This window comes from Cydia fagiglandana, chromosome Z (genome assembly GCF_963556715.1).
Source record: "Cydia fagiglandana chromosome Z, ilCydFagi1.1, whole genome shotgun sequence".
Lineage (NCBI taxonomy): Eukaryota > Metazoa > Arthropoda > Insecta > Lepidoptera > Tortricidae > Cydia > Cydia fagiglandana.
Genome location: NC_085959.1, coordinates 36,250,610 through 36,276,313, shown reverse-complemented (window position 1 = coordinate 36,276,313; position 25,704 = coordinate 36,250,610). Strand labels below are relative to the sequence as shown.

General features: G+C 36.3%; 1 protein-coding gene across 1 annotated transcript; it reads right to left on the bottom strand.

The window, feature by feature from the left end:
- Positions 1 to 14,323: 14,323 nt before the first annotated feature.
- On the bottom strand, positions 14,324 to 25,358 carry LOC134679154 (potassium voltage-gated channel subfamily H member 6-like). Its single transcript, XM_063538025.1, has 10 exons — positions 25,140 to 25,358; positions 23,970 to 24,163; positions 21,957 to 22,085; positions 21,637 to 21,735; positions 21,049 to 21,122; positions 19,802 to 19,919; positions 16,096 to 16,214; positions 15,621 to 15,743; positions 14,775 to 14,902; positions 14,324 to 14,447 (listed from the first exon to the last, which is right to left on the bottom strand). Exons 1-10 carry the CDS (start codon positions 25,325 to 25,327, stop codon positions 14,324 to 14,326), a joined length of 1,296 nt encoding a protein of 431 aa, XP_063394095.1. The 5' UTR covers positions 25,328 to 25,358.
- Between the last annotated feature and the right edge of the window lie 346 nt (positions 25,359 to 25,704).

Sequence of the window (25,704 nt, the reverse complement as noted above, 5' to 3'; positions counted from 1 at the left end):
CAAAGGTTAACTGGAAGAGATCCCATTCAGGGATAAGTTCGCCTTTGTTGTATTTAATTGACTCTGTAACTGTGTTTCTCGTGTTTATATTTCTATGTACAATAAAGTAAATACATACATACATACATACATACATACATACATACATATATGGTCGTGATTGTGATATAATTATTATTTATATGATATATACATATATATATATATTCTAATTTCATAAATTTGAGTGAATACTATAAAAGCAGTAGGTATTATAAATTTTTAGCCCCTGCTGTATTAATGAGACAGTATTTACTGTTTACCACTGTACGTAGACCGTAATTTAATAACGACATGACCATTAGTCATAAAACGTAGCACTAACTATAATAATTTACTCCAAGTAAAACAAATCATAGCAGCAATGCTCGTAAACGAAACACCATCGCCATAATTATGTACTAAACTAAGCTACGACATACGATACATCACATACGAGTAAATATGTGACGCAGGAACGGTGTATTCTCGCTACGAGAAAAGGCGCCTGCGTTGAAGATGCGCCCAGAGGGGACAGGCCGCGTAACCAACCTGCCAATACGCGAAACGCAACTGTCACTGTCGCACTTGTAAGGAAGAGTGATAGAGAGACACAAAGCGTTTCCTTGTCGAAGCGATAGCGATTGTCTCTACGACACATCACACATGATCAGAATTCAGAATTATCTTTATCTTTAGAAATTTTACCCTACTGCCAATGTTAGCCTAACTAAGCAATATGTTTTATTGATAAAAAGTACTCTAGATATCGTCTAAAAACCATGGAACTTACAAACATGAAAAGTGCTCCCCTGGTTGTTCTGAAAACGTCAATTTTGGTCGAAAAGACTCTACGAAACAGTTTGGTATTAAGATTGTAACCATTTATGGCCACACAATTGCCCAAACACTGATCAATGTTAAAGCCAGTAACAAAAGGAAATCACTATAGTTGTAAAGGGGCTGTTCTCTCTGACCTGTTGCTGAGAAACAAAGTGCTTGGGGTTTTTATCGTCTTACAGCCCAGATACATACACGAAGTGTAACACTTAACGGCAATTAACAACGATAAGTATGATTAATATGACCTTTGTTTGCAATGTACATAATAAATAAAATAAATATGTCAACGCAGGAAAATGACTAAAACCGGAATTAAGCTTATCTAAGATTGCCAAGAATCCAAGATGGATCCGGATGAATGGACAGACACTTGCATTAACCCCTAAAGATACCTATTTAAAATAGGTAATTCAAACTGTTCGGCATGGTCATGACCTGTTGCGTTACATTACGTATGCATATTATACTTATGCCCACTTGCACCATCCCACTAACCCGGGGTTAAGCGGTTTAAAGTTACCATGGTTACCAGTACAATATGACACTGGGTTAACGGTTTAACCGCTTAACCCTGGGTTAGTGGGATGGTGCAAGTGACGCTAAAAGGCATTAATCCTTCTAGTTTTTTTGTTAAACTCGTTCTTATCAATGATAGATAGAAGCTAATATATTCTGTGTCATGCGTTTTATTTAGGTACCTACGTGTCATTTTGCGTAGGATAGGTGAGATGGAACGGTACACGTTGTGGTGTTTACACTTGACTCGTGTCGTCGTACGGAGCCTAATACATTATTCTGAAAGCCGGAATTACTTTGTTATTTACATTTATATGTGGTGTTTGCAACTAAGTGCCGTTTTATGTTCCAGGCAGTGTCTCTACGGCCATTTACTACCCATAAATGAATTTATATATATATACACCGTGTTTTTATTGATTTCCGTTAATTTCAAGGGTGCATTCCCGAGCTTAAATCAAGTAACTTTCTCAAAGACACCGATATTCTAATTAACTCCATTTCGGAGATAATCAATATTTTATTTCTTTCCTTTAAGGCCTCTCCAAGCGTGTACACTTGCCTTAGGGCCGGTGTACATACTCATTAGTGTTTAGAATGAGTTCATACTTACATTTGCTACTAAACTTAAGTACAATCTCGGTCGATCGATGTTGGAAATGACATTGATATTGTCACAGATTTCAATTGTTCGCTTGAGTTAAATGTAATGCCCGTGTTACAACAACGCTACATGCTACTTTTAATTACTTTTTAAACCTAATTTTTTTTATAAAAAAAAGAAAAAAAAGAATGTTTTGTTTTGAAAATTAACTATGCCATTAAGTTCTCTTAAACGTACTTAACCATACCCCGAAGTTAACGGAATTCAATAAAAACACGGTGTATATATAGGACTAACCACTACTACAACTACTCCTCTGGCGCAGCGACCCAAAGTGTGTCTTGGCCTCCAACACGACTGCTCGCTACTGATCCCGGTCCTGTGCCGTGTCTCGCCAGTTATCAACCCGGAGCTCGCGCAGATCAGCGTCCACCACATCCGCCCATCGATACCTAGGTCGATCTAGGTATATATAGGACTAAAGCAAACCTTTTACTCATATATATATCTGTGTTAGTTCACTAAAGTTAAACAAATGTTCCATGTATCTGAGGAACTAATATATCGAGTTCCGATTTATTAATGTCGAGTTCAGAGTAAAGCGAGAAGTTGGACGATTGTAGTTTAAAATGCAACTATATATTTCATTTATTGTACAGTCAACGTCAATATGTTTACACTTTTCGCCTTATTACAAAAGAGTAGGTGAGGTGCAAAAGTGTAAACATATCTTTGACGTCGACTGTACATACCGTTGGCGTAGCATGCATATAGTTCGTTTTTTTAGCGCTAGAAAGAACTTGAAAGAAGGTAAACGATCTTGACACGTCTTTTAATTGAAAAACGCTTTTTAAAAATCAGTAACTAAGTACTTATGAAAGCAGAAGAATATAAATAATCGTATTAGATTCATAATTGTTACATATTTGCCGTAACTTATTTTTAAAGTGTGTTTTTCAATTAAAAGATTGTTTACCTTATTTCTAATGCTAAAAAAAACAAACTATAACGCAGGAAAATATTATAACTAAATACAATCAGTAGCAAAGCAAAGTAGCTAGCGGGCAAAGTGTACAAGTTGAACTAACTACTTATGCTACTAGATATGGTATGGTGAGGTGAGTTGAGGCCGAATGTCAAATTTTCTAATATGTGATTATTGTGTAATTTTTGGCATTACTGAAACAGTACTGAAATATCAAATTGACAAAATATGTGAGAATTTTATTCAATAAGTAAATAAAATTCTCACGTAGCTTGTGTGCTACAGCAATCAATTGTGGGCGAGCAAAAGAGGTTTGTGTTGAGAGGTCCATGTTTCAATTATGTATTAGTTAATAATAGAAAACCCTGATACGTATTACGCGCGACTAGATATTAAATCGTGAAAAAAGGAACCTAACCTTGTAAATATTCGACATTCGTATACGACCTCGTCGGCTGGAGTATTTATTAAATATAGGCCTGCGGCATGTAAACTAAAAGCCTTTCACATTCCATTATCGAGAATATTACCAGCGACAGGTGATACCAGACGCACTCAGAGAATATGTGAATTTATATTTACATATATCTCATATCTCTCCACTTTATCCACTAATTTCATTAGAAAGTTTGAAGGGCAATGAATGATGATGTGCCATTGAATCGGTATTAATCATAGGTACTTTATTTGCAGTTAACCGGGATAATGGAATGGTAATATAGTACTACATACATATACAGGTAGGAACATTTCTATAGACTGACCTATTCCACCAATTCGCACGAAGCGCTTTGCTTCTACTTTCCTTATGCGCACTGCCAAGGAATGGAATTCCTTGCCGGCGTCTATATTTCCGTGTTCTTATAACCCGGCAACCTTCAAATCAAGAGTGAACAGGCACCTTCTGGGCGAGCTCGCTCCATCGTAGGCCACGTCTACGCCTCGGCTAGGTAGTCTGTGGCCATGAGTAAGCCAATTCATAATAATAATAAAAAAACCTGAAAGGATAGTGTTATCTAAGCGATTAATAAGTAAAACAAAATCATTAAAATAAAATATTTTTATAACATTGACAACCCTACAAAGTTATTTATATTTTAAATTGAAACATGTCATGTCATTCATACGATCTACTTGCTAGGGTTGAAACATACATACATAAAGTATGTAGCCAGGATCGTAGCAAGTGGAATCAGTGGTCTCTGCCTAGTAGGCCTAGTAGGGGTAGGCAGTGCCTACTCCTCCGGGAAATAGGCGTGATTATATGTATGTGTAGCCATGCAAGTAGGGAAAAACAATGGTAACGGCTGCATCGTACAGGTAGAACCATATTTTATTTAGCAGCATTGAATGAGATAACCATTTGAAGACGTAGCTTTGCTACAAAGTGCTACGTCATAGACCAAACCTCATTTTAAGTCGGGCAGTGTGCACTGTTGGTTGTCCTCTAAAAGTAGGGACCAATGAACAGAAATTTACTCTATTATTTAGAAAAACGGGACTAAAACTCAATTACGCGCGCTTAACTCTTGTTTTCGTAAATAACAATGTGTAAAAAATAGTGAAAGTTTAAACCTGTACTTTAGGGCCCGATTCGGATTTTGTAATAGACATCTATTAGATATCTTTTAGACATCACCAAGATACGATAACGATATGTTTAAGATCTAACCTGTCAAATTTGACATTTGCGCGATTCTGGAGATACTATTGAACGATTTCTACAGGATATTCACATCTAATAGATATCTTACTCTATCTAACGTAAAAGTGACATTGGGTGCCCGAATTGTGCTGCAAAAGAGAACTAGTTGATATCTAAACTATAACGTATCTAGAATGGATCTAGTACGTGTCGTCCCTTGTGAATATCTTGAAGTTCGAATGCGGCAGTTAGATTAGTTTCATTATCTATCTTACAATGCTAAAACCTTTTTCCTCCTCCTTTTTACTAGGCTCGGTTTTGCGCTGGCCGATTAAAAATAAAAGACTAAAACGCGTTACCTAGGTGTTCTTTTAGCTCTAAGCTTTTCTACGCTAGAAATTGACTTACACAAGGAGCTTATCCCGATACCCTAACATGTAACCGAAAAACCTTTTAGGAGTCTGCTTAAAATTATCCAAAGCTCATGCAAAAAAGAGTGAATCGTGGTCAAACTCCCATCGACAGTAGTCATTAATCATGGAGTAATCCGGAGCCCCACCTGGGGCCGAGTACTGACAGAGAAAAATGTGTTATAAAGACAGTTAATCTTCATAAAAAGTTTTGAAAAAATTGTAAGAGGTGCACCGTGGATCATGAGGGATTGCCACGTGCAAAGGCGCGAGTTTCTGCGGCAAGGCCTGTAATCGTGTGGATGGGACTGTCGCGCTCTGAAAGCGCTGTTAAAACTAGCCAAACATATATTTTATATATTTTAAAAACTTTGACGCATGCTCGTGCATGCAATGTACTCGCATTTATTTACTTGTGTAAATGCGAGTATTGGCAGAGCCGTGTTGCTTTAGCTAGTAATTGTACGTATCTCTTAACACCCGAAATAATTTAAAAAATATAAGTGTTCCGTGAACAAAGTTTTGTACCGAACACTAAAAATTGTCTTATTTCGCTTTGTACAATTTGGTATTGTTAGAAGAGTTAGAAGTTCTTATTTATGGTTTATCCTCTGATATAGATAGAGTTCTATCTATCCACTACAAGTTATCAAAATATGACAAAAAATTACAATTAAATAAATTTTAATAACAAATGAATATCAGCCCTACAAAGTTTACTTGTCTCTAGTTCCAACGTTCCAAATACCCTGATCCCGGGAAAAGACGTTTTTTGAACAGGGAGTTAAGTCGGCTCTAACCTTTTATGCATGGGTAGGTACTCGTAAAACAACATGGTTTTAAAGCAGCAACCCAATAAACTGAGTATCAGGCAATTTAGGAGAATTAATACGATTTCTCAAACTTTTAATTTAATACAAGAGGGCACTGAGTTTAATGTTACACTCAAAGTGTCTTAGAGTAAGTTTTTTTAATGGAATTTTATTGTGTTACTTATAGAAATTAAAAAAAAAACCTGAATTAATTAAATTAAGGCAATTAAGTAAATTTTATTCTAAGTATATTTATAAGGTACCTGATACAAAATCGAGTTATTTTATGAATTTTAGTATATTAAGAAAGTTTTATTCACATCTTAATTGGATTCTATTTATTGCCTTAAGATGTATCCTCGACCCGATTTCACTGATAAGAGAATAAGAGAACTTTGATCGACTCCTTTCAGCTAATTCTGGTGCTGACTGTACTATTATTGTAATGATGTTATAATAAAATATAAGGAAGTTCGCTAAGAATGAAGCATTAAAAGTACCACGCAAAATCAAAAGAGAAATCGAGCCGGCTTACCTTATTCGGTTTCGATAAATAAAGGAGCCTGTGTTTCTGCCAGTTAAGCTAATTTATTTCGAGCCAGACAAGTGTTATTGCTTTTATAATTTTAAAGTAATTTAATGTTGCCCTAGACCATATTTTCATAGAGTGAGTAGATACTCAGAAGATTCAGAGTATTTAAAAGGCTAATATATAAAGGAAAACACATTTTAAATAGTGAATCTTTCAGAAACGTTAGGTACGGTAACAGACTTTAATTGTTGCTCCATCTAAGGTTCAACCTAATATAGTTGTCACACTAACGGTATGCAATGTTCAATGTAAAATAAACCCTAAATGGCTCAATAATTGAAGTCCGCTACTGCACTTAATGAATGACATTAGGTACTTATTGCTTGATATATGATGTGAAACTTGTTCTGTTACGTACCATTTTTCCTTCTGGGGGCCGATTTTTGAATTTCGATCGCTCGATTTCGTCACCTGAAAGTCGGTGAAAACGCCGAAATGCTAATTTTTGCAATACGAGCGATCGAAATTTGGAATCTAGTGGTATTAATCACTCGATTTCAATTCTATTAGTAGTATTGAAGTGCCTTGTATTGGAGATATTATTTAATGAAATACACGATTCGATTGGTCGAAATTCAAAAATCGGCCCCCTGTAGGCACTTATACAGTATACGTACAATACAGTATGTGTGACATAGTAGGAAATATCCAGTAAACCAAGCGATACAATACTTATGTATTTTATTACTTGTAGAGTTTGTTCGGAAAGATAAGAGTCGTGGAATGTAAGTAAGCACCGAACTCTACAGTTTAAATAGCAACCTTATCCATTTATTATCAAAACAAGACCACTATATGACGTCTATCCGCCATTAGCGCCTCGCAGAGTCAAACCCGGTGTCAATCGAACTTTTCCGATTAAATACCCATCGTAATAAAATGAGGCGCTCATTTTTATAAAGGTAATTGCATTGGAAACGTATATTTAAAATTCAACTTTAGGTTGATATAAATAACGTCCACTTCCAGAAACTAAAATATGACATAAGCTTCTTGGGAACGATGAGTCACAAATGGAAAATGGTCGGCACGCCCGGTGTGCGTCGTGTTGGCGGCTAGTGTTGTGATGAGTATTGGGGGTCATTTCACGTACTGGAATTTTAGTAGAGGTGAAGGGATCGGCACACCTTATTATTTATTAACTAAGTTAGAGGGTAGGTATTATTTGATCGAGGCATAATAATTATTGGGGAATACATTTTGTAGTAGAGTAGGCATGTATATATAAGTGGTCAACGTTTAAATAATTAGGATTTACTATGTGTTGCAGTGCTACCTATACATAAGACAATTTTTTTTAATGCAGGTACGTCAAGGTTTATCTAATATTTTCTCTGTTCTCGAACTTATCATCACTATGGTGATAAATATAGATAAATAGTGACGCTATGTATAGCGCTGATTTAAAACGATATTATACTCGTAAGTAGGTATGAAAAACAATTAACTAACGATAGAATTTGATGTCTGAAAGCTGTCTCTCTGCTTGCCGAGGTCATCAGTGGACCTCATACATCCTTGCTAATATAAATTCTTACCATGGTGAAATAAATGATATTATGATTATGCAAAAGTAACTCTGTCTGGTTGGTAACTCTTCATTCGATGAAATATATGGTATGGAGCTAGTTAGAGGCCTGGGGAATGACATAGGATAATTTGTTTTATCGATTTATCAAAATATCGAGTATTTCAAGGTAGACCTATTCCGATTTCGCTCGTCCCTATCCCGACCGGATATAGCGACAGAATTGGGCCTGTCCACTAGCCGCTACTCGTATATTACAGCCAACTTTTTTTTATCATGGTATCGGAGGCAAATATCATACAGCCCGCTTGATGGTTCTAGCGGTTTTCACACACTTGGAATTCCAGACGGAAGCTTGCCATTCCGCAGATGAATTTCTGATGGGTTAATAAGTAGATCTTTGCCGGCCGTTTATTAACCTGTTAAAGTAGTCTCCTATTATTTATTTATTTTTAAAGAAGGTTTATTGAAGAGTCTAATTATAGTTATATTGTAGTCTCTTGAGATTAACAAAACTGGCTGCAAAATTTTATACCATCTACGTACACAAAATTTTTCTATTTCTATGTTTAAAGCAAAACCTGAGCTGTTTATTTGTAGGTGTAGAAAGCGAGGAGGCGAGGATGGTTTGGTGACATTTCAAATTCGTATGAATGCCGTTCTGTTGATTTTGCTTTCATTGATGAAGTTTTCCTTTGACATAGATCTATTTGGTTTGAACTTTTTCTTGTTTTTGTTTGTAAAGCACTTGTTTGTGCTCCGGACTAAATGTTAGTTTGGAAACGTTCGTCGAATGACTGAATGTTGTGTGCGTTAGTTTACCTAACCGAGTTCGATGTACGATAATAAAAACACAAACAATTTAAACCGTACTTTTATTTTTAGTGCCATATTGAGTAACATATCCAGAATATTACATTTTCGACACTACGTCATGCAAGATAAGGAGGTTCTAAGTAAATTCTGAGTAGGTACACTTTGCTTAAAAAATAAGACACCACTCTATTAATAAGGCATATCTAAACATAAAATACTCCATAGATCTATTTTTCATCAGACTTAGTTATGAGTGAGTTAAATCAAGGTTTACTTCCAAAACTACTGCTTGCATATAACATCAGACTATAAAATTATAAGCTCAAAGTTGCTTCTTAATTGGACCTATCTTGCACTAGCACTTAAAACAACTTTATTTTTCACTATTCTGAACCGAGTAAGCCCCTTAATGTATTGAGAGTCACGTCCTACACACCGTCGCATCGTTCGGATGCCCGAAACTTGAGCTTATACAGCAAAGGTGTGATTATTTGAACAAGAGCGAGTCGAGGTGCGCGGCAGGGCCTTGGCGACGCCCGTGGATGTGATGATGGCGTAAGATACCCTTTGTGTACGGTGTATCATCAGCAGGTCTCACGAAACATCTAGAAGGGAAAGATAAATAGAAATATTACCCACCTATACCGGGAATTTTTATAAATTAACGTTGCTTTCATGATTTCTTATATAAATTTGTCTAAATCAAATATGTATTTTCAAACTCTTAATTATGTTAGTAAAGGTTAGGAGAGATAGGTATATAAATAACCCGTATGTTTATATATGATAATTTAAGTTTGATATTTATAGCCATAAATAGAGACGAAAGCCTGGTCAAAGGTTCCTGGCTGACTTGTGGTGCCCTTGATCTATGATAGGTACGACATAAATAATACGAATTTATTATGGCACAGTTCTACTATTTGTGCACCATAAAACTTATTGCCTGCCCCCGCAGCTTACTTACCTACTACTCATATATTTACGGCCGATTGCACCAAAACCGTCTATCAAAGTCATCGTCATCCTCGTAAAATGTACTTGTGTGAAAAGTTTGACAGTTACATATAACATGGGATGACAGCTGCCGCCGCCATATTTGACGTAGATCTGTTTGTAGATTGTGCGTGTTGTATATAACCCGCTTATAGTAGATACTATATAAAGTGTTCATGGGTACATCAATTATACGTAGAATATGTTGTCGCGCCCTAGTAGGGGCCAACGGCGCGATTCGGGAAATGAATTAGAGATTCACTAGATATGAAATAGTAAAGATATGTGACGTTCCACAGAAAAAGGTACCATTGCCCCGGCTGAATATTGGAGCGGCATTAATAATAGCGTAAGCGCAAGCCGCCGTAAGGTACCTTTTGCCGTGGAACGTCACATATCTTTACTATTTCATATCCAGTGAATCTCTAATTCATTTCCCGAATCGCGCCGCATCTCTGTACTAAATATAAGAACATCTTGTAACACCATAGTCGCAACGAATACCTAAATGGTTATGATTACAAAATCACTCATTTCATCTCTCTTATATTATAACCGTTCTTTAATCTCGTTTCACACTAATAGGTACATTTTTTATAATATAATTAGTCACATCTGATGGAAAGTGAAAAAAAGCGGCCAAGTGCGAGTCGGACTCGCCCATGAAGGGTTCCGCAGCAGCAAGTAACATAATAAAATTGCGGTTTACGGTTTATGACGATTAAAAAACCGGCCAAGTGCGAGTCGGACTCGCACACGAAGGGTTCCGTACCATTATCTAAAAAAACGGTCACCCATCCAAGTACTGACCCCACCCGACGTTGCTTAACTTCGGTCAAAAATGACGTTTGCTGTATGGGAGCCCCACTTAAATCTTTATTTTATTATGTTTTTAGTATTTGTTGTTATAGCGGCAACAGAAATACGTCAACTGTGAAAATATCAGCTGTCTAGCTATCACGGTTCGTGAGATACAGCCTGGTGACGGACGGACGGACGGACGGACGGACAGCGGAGTCTTAGTAATAGGATCCCGTTTTACCCTTTGGGTACGGAACCCTAAAAACAAAATTTCCTAAAGAAACTCCTATGAAACAAACAAAATTTAAAAAGACATCAACGCGTGCCGACTGAACCTCATTCACTTTGATTACTATACAACACCTTATCTTAAGTACCTACTATTTAAGACTAATGCCTTGAGCATAATAACGAGGACCATCAGCATTCATCAAATCGCGCCGCACCGCGGTCACAACGAGATCGCTTACATAGGACACTTCTATGGGCATCAAAGGATTGATTGAGCCGCCTCGCGCCGCGTCCCGCCGTTTCGCTTCGGGATTGCGCGATGTTCGCCTACATAAGACGCTGCGTAAGCAAGATCCATATTTATTAAAAAACTTTCAACTTTCAAGATTCTTACAGATTCTGTCAAACAACATCCCATTTGACAGTATCTGTCAACAATAATACTTAAGTAATTTTATTTTGTACTTAACCATGACAAAATATGATCTTACACTAAATTTGACAAAAAAACTGTCAAATTTGACAGTTTGACAGATCATGTCAATATACACTGGGACACTGTAACAGGTCCCTTTGTACCAAATATTCCCATACGAAACCCAAAAACTCGCCCAAAAATACATACGCACAGCGATCACTGGGGCTGCAAGTGCGTTGCCGGCCCTTAAGATGAGAAATGCAGTCTACAAAAAATTACCCAACATTGACATTTAGTACTAAACTATGACAAAATATAATACTCTACACTAAATTTGACAAAAAAAAACAAATTTGACAGTTTGACAGATTATGTCAATATACATTATGCCATGTCACTTTGTACTAAATATTACCATACACATAAATGCATGTATATAAGTGGCGTACACGAAGAGAGGCCTATAGGTCAGCAGTGGGCGACTGAAAGCGAAAATGATGATGATGATGATTACCATATAATTACCTATTCTATTCTATTCTATTCAATAATAATATTTAAGTAATTTTATTTTGTACTTAACCATGACAAAATATGATCTTACACTAAATTTGACAAAAACTGTCAAATTTGACAGTTTGACAGATCATGTCAATATACACTGGGACACTGTAACATGTCCCTTTGTACCAAATATACCCATACGAAACCCAAAAACTCGCCCAAAAATACATAAGCACAGCGATCACTGGGGCTGCAAGTGCGTTGCCGGCCCTTAAGATGAGAAATGCAGTCTACAAAAAATTACCCAACATTCACATTTAGTACTAAACTATGACAAAATATAATACTTTACACTAAATTTGACAAAAAAAAACAAATTTGACAGTTTGACAGATTATGTCAATATACATTATGCCATGTCACTTACTAAATATTACCATACACATAAATGCATGTATATAAGTGGCGTACACGAAGAGAGGCCTATAGGTCAGCAGTGGGCGACTGAAAGCGAAAATGATGATGATGATGATGATGATGATGATGATGATGATGATGATGATTACCATATAAATCATGACCCGAACTTACTAACCCGAAATTACAAAAAAAAAATTAATCTATGTAAAACGGTCAAGTGCGAGTCGGATTTCAATATATCCATACAAAAAGTCATCAGCGCCTGATGGAGTTAATAGCAAAGTTTTTTCGTAAATTCGTACCTTCAGAACGATATATCTCGAAAACGGTAAGAGATAAAGCAAAATGGACTTCAGTTTTGAGCTGCATGCATGCATTTCCGTATACATAGACCTTTTTTGGGACCGATTTGGACAAAAAAAAAATCAAAAAATGAAAAATAAAAATTTGACCCGGGTCTAAAATCTTTATTTTTAGAGCTAGAGAGATGAAAAAAAAACCGTTTCTGTAAAATTTTAATATCTTTTGTTCAACCCCAAATCCAACCATATAGTCTTGTAACTTTAATTTAAAAAAAAATAACTTTGGTCAAAAATCACGTTTGTTGTATGGGAGCCCCATTTAAATCTTTATTTTATTCTGTTTTTAGTATTTGTTGTTATAGCGGCAACAGAAATACATAATCTGTGAAAATTTCAACTGTCTAGCTATCACGGTTCGTGAGATACAGCCTGGTGACAGACGGACGGACGGACGGACGGACGGACGGACGGACAGCGAAGTCTTAGTAATAGAGTCCCGTTTTACCCTTTGGGTACGGAACCCTAAAAAGAACTACTTACTAGATCTCGTTCAAACCAATTTTCGGTGGAAGTTTGCATGGTAATGTACATCATATATTTTTTTTAGTTTTATCATTCTCTTATTTTAGAAGTTACAGGGGGGGGACACACACATTTTACCACTTTGGAAGTGTCTCTCGCGCAAACTCTTCAGTTTAGAAAAAAATGATATTAGAAACCTCAATATCATTTTTGAAGACCTATCCATAGATACCTCACACGTATGGGTTTGATGAAAACAAAATTTTTAAGTTTCAGTTCTAAGTATGGGGGACCCCCAAAATTAATTCTTCTTTTTCTATTTTTGTGTAAAAATCTTAATGCGGTTTACAGAATACATCTACTTACCACGTTTCATCAGTATAGTTCTTATAGTTTCGGAAAAAAGTGGCTGTGACATACGGACGGACAGACAGACAGACAGACAGACAGACATGACGAATCTATAAGGGTTCCGTTTTTTGCCATTTGGCTACGGAACCCTAAAAAGAGCCCAAGATGGAGCTCGCCGGTTCAGTAATAGCCTAGAATAATAATCAAATTTAAACTAAATTGAAAATAAGGTACCAGACCAAACTGGCAACCTACGTATAGGAAAAGTAGGTACTAACCAGTCTAGTCTACCCAACATTGTTTATAATGTTAAGGATCCTTTCAATTTAAGGAATGGTCGGAGGCTGGACGCCCGGATTTGGAGAAGGTACCTAATCCAGATGGGACTACCGGCTAATTGGTATACACTCAATTTTACCAAATGTCAGGGTCAGGTCACACTTACAGCAGTTTATCCCCTGCTATTCGGGCTCGGATTTAGGGTCTAACATTTATAATTTTAATTGACACCACCTGACACCACACTATTAGTTAATATCTCGGAAGACAGAGCTTTGCTCGGAAAACATACAAACTTATAAATGCGCGTTTTCCCTGAGATAAGACCTAGCTAGAACGATTTTTCGCTCCTGAAAATCCCCATAAGCAAATTTCATCGAAACCATTACAGCCGTTTCCAAGTTTACCGAAGGATCTAAATAAATTATACAAGAATTGCTCGAAGGAATAATATACAATTACAATTTGACGCTGGGTTGACGGTTGTACGGGTTAACCCCTGGTTAGTGGGATGGTGCAAGTGGCGCTAAAAGCCCCTCTACACGATGGGCCAACGCCGGCCACTCCAAGGGACGCATTTATGCGTTAGAGGGAGCAAGTGATATTGCTATTTCATTCTACCACATGGCTGCGTCCCTTGGAGTGGCCGGCGTTGGCCCATTGTATAGAGGAGCCATAAGAAGTATAAATTTGGACGGTGTTGTAGTAGGTAGGTAGGTACTTACTTATCCTAATGGTCCGTGGGAGGTCCCTCACGGAGGATCAGCTCGTCAATATGCGTGATCTGTGTGAAGCGCTTGTACGTCTCCTTCTTGATACGGTTCAGCAACGCCGGGTTCACTTTGGCGAGCTCTCTGAAATGTTAGTAGCTAGTTATTAACTGTACTTCACACACGTACTTACATACATTTACTGGTTTACTGGAACCAGACTTAACTTTTGAGTGCTAACGGCAACTAAATTTGTTTGTTGTCATTATTTGATGGGTAATGACCTATGATGATGATACCTACTGTTACCTATTTTGTTGTTCATGGAACTGTTTGAAATGTATTTGCTTTTCTATTATGATAACACAAACAACATTAAAACCAATTATTGCTATAAATAGGTCTGGGCTTATTAGTCATATATGTCCTAAATAGACTCAAACTACGAATGTAACTATGAGCAGTAATCACCTTATATGATCTAAGCTCAGTCGATAGGTGTGCGTGATTTCAATGGCCACCAGTGTAGTGACGCGCCTGGTGCTCTGCGTCAGCAGCGACACCCCGCCGACAAAATCGCCGTCTTCGAAGTGCAGTGCCTACGAGTACATGAATATTTAATAGTTTAAAAACACTAGAAAAACACGCTTGATGCCTGATCGTGTTCAAAGTCCATTCCGTGACCTTTCTCAGAAGTGTAAACACGACTATGATATGATATTCCGTCATGGAATGCCTATCTCCCGGCTTCATCATCAGACCTTGAAACCTAATCGTGGTCAAAGTTCATTACAAGACTTTTCTAACGTAACATATCTTTCGGCTCCATATTATTGTATTGTCATCAGAACTACATACAGCTGCCAATTTTCATGACGCTACGATCCTTGGAAGATGGTTAAATTAGTTACCTTAGATTCCATTACATAGTTAAATACTGGTCGACCTAATAAAAGCGTGTTAATATAGAGACAAGATATAACTAACGCACAAACTGCAGTGACAGAAGGTGGATGTTCTACCATTACAATCAAATTCCTATGAAAGTATAATAAGCAGAGTTAGCTTCTCTCTCCCCTTTGTTTGGTTTATCTCTCTCTTAACTCGTCTTCTTTTCTCTTTATCTCTAACGCCATACACAAATTAACTGTATATTTCTGATCATATATAAAGAAAGCTGCCCAAAAAGGCGACTAGTTGTTGCAAGTGATATTTTTTCTTGTATTTTAAATATTTTCAGTTGTTATTTAAGATATACATTGTAGCAGCCACATTTTTATATATTGAACATATCTCGTAACATTTAATATATTATGCATGTGCTCTTAAACCAACCTCAACTCCTTTCACGGTATAAAGAGCCAGGGTCCCCGTGCAAATGAAGTACACGTGCTTGCATAAGTCTCCAACGTGGAAGACAAGGTCGTCAGGTAAGAATATCTTTAAAGAAAAACAAAAATTCTTTTATTTCGCGATAATTTGACACGTGGCAATGAAACAGGCATCCGTGAATCACTAGGGAGCAAAGCGGTGCAAGTAGGAAAATAGGTATAGCAAGAAATAGCATCCTCGAACCACTTGGCGACCTCGCTTTTGCTCTGATGGATGCTTGCTGTAGAGACAAACCATAAAGCACAATGCCCCTTAGCCGACACATAACGGTAATTCGCCGGGTGAATAGAATTCATTTTTAGATTAGGGTGGCCAATTACTAACAGGAGTGAATTACCACTATCTCCCAAATTGAATATAAGAGTAAGTTGGTACTACGGTAAGTGATTTGAGTACTTACATCATGTTCAAGATAGCCCATGACTCTGCCCAAGAATGCCGGTGGCAGATTCTGAAAGACCACCATTTTGTCCACAAAAATCTGGTAAGAATTGAGACGTATCTCATCCTGAAGTTGTGCTGGAATATAATTTTTGGTTATGTTTTAGAGTAAATCACCGTTTCCGCTAAAAGATTGTAATGCAGACCGACACTGTCTATTAACTGAGCATTATTTTGTTTTCATTTTTGATCTGCATAGCGGCCGCTAACGGCCACTTGAATGTACAAAAACGTAAGGTTAGCGGAGCGGAAAATACAAAAAGCTGAATTCAGGAGATACCATAAGTGATTGGATCATAGAATACTTATACTGTTACAATTTAAGCAAAGAATTGACGCAATCCTACAATTATATCTGAATTCAATACTCCCAATGGCATTAGACATCATTCCGATTTTGTATGCACTTTAGATATTTGACAGGAATCTCTTACATTGTACATGGTTGCGGCCGCTGTACACCCATACAATCATTATGCAGAGTCAACAACTGTAACTATACTCTGTATCTTTAGGTATTTAATTATTTGAAAACATAATGGAATCTGCCCTACGTAAAATATCATCTTCTAGTAAGAAATTGCTTATATGCGGCGACTTTAATGTAAATATTATGGAAAATTCAACAATGTCTTGTAGATTATTGAATCTTTTTAAATCTTGTAATCTCAACCACATGTTTATGGAGCCCACTAGAGTGACTGCTACTAGTGCAACCTGTATAGATAATATTTTCACAGATATTTTTCCTATTGCTAAAAAAGTTATCAGCAATTTAGAATCTGACCACTTAGGTCAATTAATGGTATTTGAGGCATTTAGGAAAAATACCATGAGAAAACAAATAACTTTTGTACCAGTAACCTCGGACCGCGTGGAAAGAATGAAGCTAAGTTTAGTTCAGGCGCTACCCTTTTTGTCTTCCGATATGAGTCCTAATAGTATGTATAATTCATTCTTTCACACTTTTATGAATCATTATAATGCGATATTCACCTCAAAATCGGTCGTAGTTAGTGGTGCATCAGTTTTTAGTGAGTGGGCTACTGCGGACTTACATCAAAGAAGACGTGAACTGTATGCCTTATATGAGGAACGGCGGTTTAATCAGAGTGATGAATTTAAAGAACATGTGAAGGCGTATTCGAAGAAGTTTAAAGTAGATTGTCATATAGCTAAGCGAAATTATCTAAGTCAGAAAATAAAAAGTAGTTCAGACATTATTAAAGCAACCTGGAAAGTAATAAATGTGGAGACTGGTCGTTCGAAACACACAATTAAAGAACTTAAACTAAACATTGATAACAAAATTATAGATTCTAATTTAGAAGTAGCTACAGAATTTGAAAAATTTTTCACCGAGGTACCAGTATCTACAACTAAGGATTTAAATTCATCACCCTCATCTGCTGTTACATTATTAAAAGATAACGCTCCAGAGTGTTGTGGAGACCTTCATTTTGAACATGTTTGTACCTCAGATGTAATAAAGGCGTTTAGATCAATTAATGTCAAAAAAACTAGTGACCTCTGGGGAGTCTCTGTCCATGCTGTCAAATCCTTAGTAGAAATTGTAGCGCCTGACTTGGTAGTTATATTTAACAACAGTGTTGATTGCGGCGAGTTTCCTGATCTAATGAAACATAGTAAAGTAATTCCTTTATTTAAATCTGGTAGCAGCTCTGACCCCACTAACTTTAGACCGATATCTGTGCTACCAACATTTAGCAAGATTTTTGAAAAATTAGTTCTTTCTCAATTAGTACGACATTTTAACGTTAATAATTTGATGCATAATAAGCAGTTTGGTTTTACACGGGGTCGCTCAACAACCGATGCTGGTGTTGAGCTAATTAAGCATATTTTCGATGCCTGGGAGGAGTCACGAGATGCTTTAGGTGTCTTCTGTGATTTATCTAAGGCCTTCGACTGTGTTTGTCATGAAACATTAATCAGGAAACTTCATTATTACGGCGTTAGAGGATCGGCACTGAATTTACTTAAGTCCTACTTAAATGGTAGAATACAAAGGGTCGATGTGAATGGACAGCGATCACCTGGGTCATTGGTCTCTATGGGTGTACCACAGGGGTCAATATTGGGGCCTTTCCTGTTCCTTATCTACATAAATGACTTGCCATTCCTTGTTAAGACCCACCATGATATAGTATTGTTTGCAGACGACACCTCACTTATTTTCAAAGTCAAACGACAGCAACAAGCTTACAATGATGTAAACAATGCTATTTCAAAAGTAGTAAATTGGTTCAATGTTAATAATTTAATGTTAAATGAGAAAAAAACTAAATGTATTAAGTTTGTCACTAGTAGTAACGTAAGGCATGTGCAAGCAAGTGTCATTGTGAAGGATGAGGAATTGGAATTAGTTGATAGTACAGTTTTTCTTGGTATAACTTTAGATTCTAAACTCCAGTGGGGTCCCCATATTGCTACTCTTTCGAATAGACTGAGCTCTGCAGCTTTTGCAGTGAGCAAAATCCGTCAGTTAACTGATGTGAAAACAGCTCGATTAGTATATTTTAGTTACTTCCATAGCATTATGGCATATGGTATTTTACTGTGGGGCGGTGCTTCAGAGATAAATACCATTTTTGTTCTGCAGAAGAGGGCTATTCGAGCAATATACAAAATGAACCGTAGAGACTCACTTAGAGATAAATTTAAGGAAATTGACATAATGACAGTGCACTGTCAATACATTTATGAGAATATTCTGTATGTACATAAAAATATTGTAAATTTTAGGAAAAATTGTGAAATCCATAATATTAATACTAGAAATAAACATAAGTTCGCAGTGCCCTTCACTCGGCTCCATAAAATTAAAAAATCATTCATGGGTAATTGTGTAAGATTTTATAATAAACTTCCAAACCATATTACTGAATTATCTATTAATAAATTTAAGTATTATGTAAAGCGTAAACTTATTTCCAAAGCTTATTATACCACACAGGACTACATGAATGATAATACAACGTGGGATTAATTGTTATTCGAAATGATTATTTATTTATTAGGTATATTTGATTATTGATGAGGAAATGGATATTCCGATGTAATACTATCTACTTGTTTGTTACTTATGCTTTTTTTTGACATTTAGATTTTATTCTAGAAATTCTAGACTAGTATTTTTTTATACAATTTTTTTTTTAATGTTTGACGATCCTTTTGTGAAATTCTTAGTGTTAAATTTGACATGTATAATAATCCAATTTTATTATGGAATAATATTAACATCAATAAATTGCTCTGATAATTAGATTAAGATTAATTACGATTCATAAGAGCTTGTTGCTAGGCCTACATGAATAAAGTATATTTTGATTGATTGATTGATAATTTAAATAAAAGTAATCAAAATCTACTCTCAAATGGCTCCTTAAGCCAGAGGCCTAAGACTAAGCTTAAGAGGGTAGTTGAAACCATTACTTACATGATCAAATAATGTAGGTTAAAATCAGGTCGGTCAGTGACTGATCCAGGCGGTTTTGTATTTGGTTGGTTAACCAATTAATGTTATAACTGCCCGAAAATGTACAAATTGTTTGTTTACTTTTTTATGTAGATCCCTTAAGATACAGACATAAGCGGACGCGTGTAAAAAGGACATTTTCTACAATCAGTCACGATGAACGCACCTGAGAGGTAGCCGAGAGCTACTGATTCCTTATAATAGAGCTCTTGGAAGTGATATTGGTAGTAGTCACGCAAACGCCTCGTTAGTGTCCCAGGAAACTGGTGGTGACTCATGAAGTTCTGTACAAGATAGTCTAGTTATTACAATAATTGTACGCATTTCTCTTGCTCTTCGTATATATGTATACGACTGGTTAGGGTCTTATAGATATTTGTGGTGATGAAAGCGTATTCAATAAAGATTATGAGTATGATTAAACTAAATGGTTGGCTAAGCTGTTAAATTTACCTACTTATTGCGTCGGGTTTTTCACTTTACCTATTTAAGGGGCTACCCGAGGATTTCATAGATTTTTGATAAGTTTTAAAACTTTTAAATCGTATGTATCCTCTTTTTTTTTGCAGACAGATAGAATTATAAGTAAAACGGTTATCATCTTTTTTTTGGGTATCTAGTTTGCAGTGAAAGATCTTACATTACATGTACGAAATCTACATATTTGTATTCATCTTTGACATCTCGAGAAACGTGTCCAGGGTTTAAATTTTAATCTAATTAACACAAAAGTTATGGCCAAAACACCAGTGTTTTGCCTAAAATTGTTCAACTTTGATGCCAAATATCTCGAAGACTTATGATTTATGAACTTTGAAGTTAATATGGCATACTATATTGCTTAAAGCTGTTGCTGTTAATATAATAAGCTAAAAAAACATAAGAAAACTAAGGGATTCAGATCGAAGGTCATAGGCATGGGGTGGGGTCCGACGTGAAATTATATGTTTTTGAACATTAGCGAGATATCCCAAAACCCCAACTGCAAACTAACAAATAAATACTGAACAACTATTTCATTCAATTTACATTTATCGCCTCCCATATAAAAGTTGAACAGGGTGCGTAGCCAACGTGCAATCGATAACGCTCCGTAGCGAACGAAACGCAACTGTCACTGTCGCACTATTGTGGAAGAGTGATAGAGAGAGATGACTATATTGACTATCCAGTGAGCGTCCAGTGAACACGTATGTTACAGCTTGGTAAAAAAGAGTAGAAATTAAAAAGTGGCAACACTGTAGTGTCTTCCCTTTCTAACTAATAAATATAAGAAAACGGGACGGCACTACAGTGTTGCCACTTTTTAATTTCTACTCTTTTTTGCCAAGCTGTAACATACGTGTTCACTGGACCCGTAACCAACGTACCAATCGTTTAGCTATATGTTATGTGCTTCGTTGTTGGACTAACCTCCACTTGATCCAATAACTCCTGGTACCGCAAAGTCGAGTTGTACACGGTCATGTATGTTTTCAGCCAGTACACTAAAAATATTATATTTATATTAAATTTATATATTTAGGTAGGTAACCTACTACTTTAAATAGTTGCTCGTATACCTGCGGGCCACTGCATGAATAACTATATATATATACCGGGTGTGGCCTCTCTCTTACCTACAATCCGTATTAATTCGCTCTAATTTATCAGTAAAAGTTACATGCTGTGTATGCTATGCTCGTAAGCACTACCACGGTTCGTAAGTACTAAGTACGGTCACTGTGCACTCATGGTAAAGAGTACTGTACACGTAGTAGTACAGTAATAGGACTGTACATGTGTAGCATGTGCTAACGAACTTCCACACACCGAAAGAAAAGAGACAACTCGTAAGGACTCGTGTCGGAGGTCAAATTAATTTTGGGGTTACTGAACCAATGAAAGAAATTACCTATACTATATAATACCTATAATATGAATAGTCTTGCCGCACCGAGAACGGCCTAAAATAAGTGATAGAACAGTACAATACACAAAACAGTAACGTCGCTTGTTTACCAATAGAGTACATCTTGAACATTACTGCGAATAACATTATAATAGAGTTGACTATTATCTCGCTCTCATAATAGGTCTTGAACATGTTGAACCCAGTACCTGTAGACGAAATTAGTTTTATAATCTTATGTAAGTACCTACTGACCAATGACTGTTGGCTTGAAGCCAGATTTTGGTTCAGATTGATTCTATATAATATAAATGTGTCGGACGTACGGTCGGAGACGCATTTTTTTTTTTATTTACTCTTATAAATATGTTCAGTATGTCAAAAATAAATATTTTCTCAACAAACTCGATACAATTAAAAAGGAACTTACTAAAAAACGCAGACGCAGCTACAAACATCGCTTTTATGTAGCGTTCCTTGGTCGGGATGTCATAGAAAGCACGCGAAACGTTGAATGTATCGAGGAACCCCGTGAATCCCTTAGGAACATTCCCGGAAACTGTCAAGAATATGTTAAATCAGCTTTAAAAACGTCTCTTATTGCTTGGATGTTGTTTGGTAACCAATGACGTATTAAATAACACCTTACCATAATAATTAAACCCAAAATATTACTTTATCTAATCCGCGAAAAGATAACGTGCTAGTCAATCAGTGCTAACCCGTTATACTTGACTTGACCGTCAACATCTCCTGAAGATGCTTCGTAGAGAGGCGAAACACGTGTCGAGTATTGTTCTTTTGGTGGTGGTGTGTTATATTTATCTGCGCATTTTAAATTAAATAAACATTAATTGCACGTTAAAAATACGCAAGTAAGTAGGTAGCTATAACGGGCTAGCACTGATTGACTAGCACGTTATCTTTTTGCGAATTAGCAAAGTAATATTTTGGATTTAATTAATATAGATTTCCGCAATGTAACGCCTGATTCTATTCACTATTCCTTACCATAATACTCCAAACACGAGGGTATATAGAAAAAGCAGGTAAAGCAATGTATGGCAAGCACGACGAGAAGTACGTGCCGGATAACTCGGTACCAGAGGTGCGAAGTAGTCACTATCTGCCAAAGAAATATAAATAGAAATACTTTATCTGGTGTAAAACATAAAACTTAGCCTATAATAATATATTGTAACACCAAAATGGATGTCTCAGCATATGCCGATGTCTAAAATACTTTAGTCATGGCGCTGGTTTTCAGGGCAACCAGGGAAAACACAATAAAAACCAATCTAACATGTGGGAGAAAGTGAGTTTAAACTATTATTAGACAAAGAAACAGTTCAATTAGGTACAGTCGCCTGCAATAATAAGTTAAACAACGAAGCTCGCAAAAATATCTGACGTGATCTTTTTTGTAGAGCCATAAGAGCAAGTCACATATTTTTGCGGCCTTCGAAGAGTACCTAACATATTATTGCAGGTGTTTGTAATGGTTTGTACCTATAGTCATTCTGAATCACTGACTTTTGAGTTTATTCACAAAAGGTGGCGTGTATTTACAAGAGTGAGTGAAATACGAGTAAGTCGTATATATTATTTTAATTTAGGGCTTTGTTCAATAAAACAAAATGAAATAAACAAAAACAAACATGGTAAAAATTACTACAAAACCTGTATAACTCGGGGCACATTCTAGATCGGATATCGGAAAGATGTCGATATATAAGACTTTATGACTTCTCTTTTTATGAACTTTTAGCAATAAATGAAGATGGAGTAATATTTAAGAAATAGGTAATAAATAACAAAATAAAATTATTAGTATAAAACATTTAGTTTAAAAATAAAATAAACTTTTCGAAAAAAACACCTTTTTAGAATTTAAGCAGTAAACAAAGCGATTTTATATAAATATTTTTAATTTGTAGAACATTTATGTTGACAGTAACATAGATAGGTATATTTATATGTCGATAAAATATTTTGCTACGTCTCTTTAGTATAAGTGCCCCGAGTTATCCCAGGTTTGCTTCCTACTAAATACTTAACCTACAGGTTCATTACAACAATGTACTTCATTATATTGGGATAGTCTAAGCTACATTGCGCGGTTGTTGAGAAAGTGTATGTTGTAAAAAAAATATTGTTTATAAAGTCGGTTTACGGACGATTATTTTGTGATAACGTCATAAGAAAACATTAAGTACCATTACATTACGTAACGTTACCATGGAGATCCGTCCACAACGTTACCATGGAGATCCGTCCACAACGTTACCATGGAGATCTGTCCACAACGTGACACTTTTTGGTGCATCCTTACCAATTCATCAATTTATAAGACGTTATCACGTCAAAAAACAAATCTTTGTTGCAAGGTAACAACCATCAATTTTATTATTTAAAAACAATTTACAGTTAAAAAATTACACACATGCATCTTCAAAGCGCACCTGTAAGAGAGTCGTAAGGTCATCCAGAATAGTAAATATCCGCACACCGCGAACTAAAGGTAGTAAGTCTGGGATCAACATATCCTTGCTACCCCTTCTTTGTATTTTATTCAAAACGTAGGAAAGCGGAATCGATGATATCAGATCTGGTAATAAGTAGCTAAAAGCGTATGCCCTGTGAAAAAGAATAGCGGTCATTCGTCTTAACTTACAGGTATTTAATTACATTAATAGAGAGCTAGGCTGTAGGTATATAAGGTATATTAATGTATCCGACATTAATACTCCGGTCAAAACCTTACAATATTAAAGTTGTTTCGATTTTTCACACATTTTCAATTGTATATTGTTACTCTGCATACCAGTATACTTATTTTTAGCATAAAAGAGCTAAGTAGTGATAGATATACGTACGTATATCATTACACTATGTTATGTACACAAGGGATCAGATGAGCATAATTCTACACAAAAATATATTTTCTGAGTAAGTCAATGAGATAAAATCCGCGCGATGGTCATTTTATCAGTCGAAAATGTTTGCGACAGGAGTTGGGCAATAAGTAGGACAGCAATATTATTATACTGACTAATAGATAATTTAATTGGTTTATTACAAAACAATCCCCTAAAGTGGGCGCCACTGGACGGTTCGACGCAGTGTTAACAATATTATTTAAAAAGTAGATATATTAAGTAAAATCTCACCTAGCAATTCCTCTACGGTCAAGTACTATCAACGCAGATTCGCTCTTCAAAATACCGATGTTAAAACACATTATTATATCGACAAGGCATATAGTTTGGATACCCAGGAGAATTACGTCGCAAACTTTAACATACGACATGTTGTAAGGATTTGTTATGATACAAAATCGCAGGGTAGCCGTTACAATATGAGCAAGGTTAACGAATAACATGAAGCTTTTCCAAAAAAAACTGCAATGAAAAAAGCGGCATTATAATTTCTAAATATAAATAAATATATTGACAGACAATGCACAGCCTAAGCTGTTGACGGTTGCACAGCTACCAAAGGTTTCGAAAGAACAGAAGAAAGAAAGGGTAGAACCCTAGGAGGGTGGAAATGGGGTTAAAACTTCCACGCGGAACATGTTGGGAGCGAAGGCTAGTACAATATACTTCCAAACCTGAACATGCTAAGCGGATGGATGACACTCCTGCCTTCCAGAAAGTAACGCCGGCGCTCTTCCAACAGAGCGTGGTAGCTCCGTATATAATCGGAGATGAGTGGGTGGTGTTCGGATATCAAAAACTGCTTGTGAACCTCTCTGCACACGCGACTACACCAGCTCGCGTTCGGTTTCTTGATAAGCATACTCTCAGACCCTGAATATAATGTCAACAACAATTACCTACATTTTAAAAGGTGCGCATATTATATTAATGTGTTTTTAGTAGATCGTTAAATAAATTAATCTTACCGAGCCCTAAGGCGCATTTGTGATTTCTTTTCAAGCTCATACTTGCAAGAAAGAAATAGACTCGCCGTTTGAAAAGGTTTTTGGACGAAATGTAATAAATTGGTAACAAATGTCTAGTAACGTCATATACAAAGAGCATATAATCACTACGTTTTAAGAGTCGGCACTCTCGAACAATCCTCGAACCGAATTATGAACGTACATATCCCAACACACCAAATACAGGCTTAAAGATCTCGCATCCAGGCCATAATTGTTAAAAAAAGAAAAA

What these genes read in the sequence shown, in the direction of transcription:
- LOC134679154 (XM_063538025.1), bottom strand. Translation starts at nt 25,327, where the DNA reads ATGCTTATCAAGAAACCGAACGCGAGCTGGTGTAGTCGCGTGTGCAGA. An exon ending in TGGGCTATCTTGAACATGAT is followed by an intron (nt 15,744 to 16,095) that starts GTAAGTACTCAA and finishes TTTTCTTTAAAG; the next exon opens with ATATTCTTACCTGACGACCT. An exon ending in CTGAGCTTAGATCATATAAG is followed by an intron (nt 14,448 to 14,774) that starts GTGATTACTGCT and finishes CTAACATTTCAG; the next exon opens with AGAGCTCGCCAAAGTGAACC.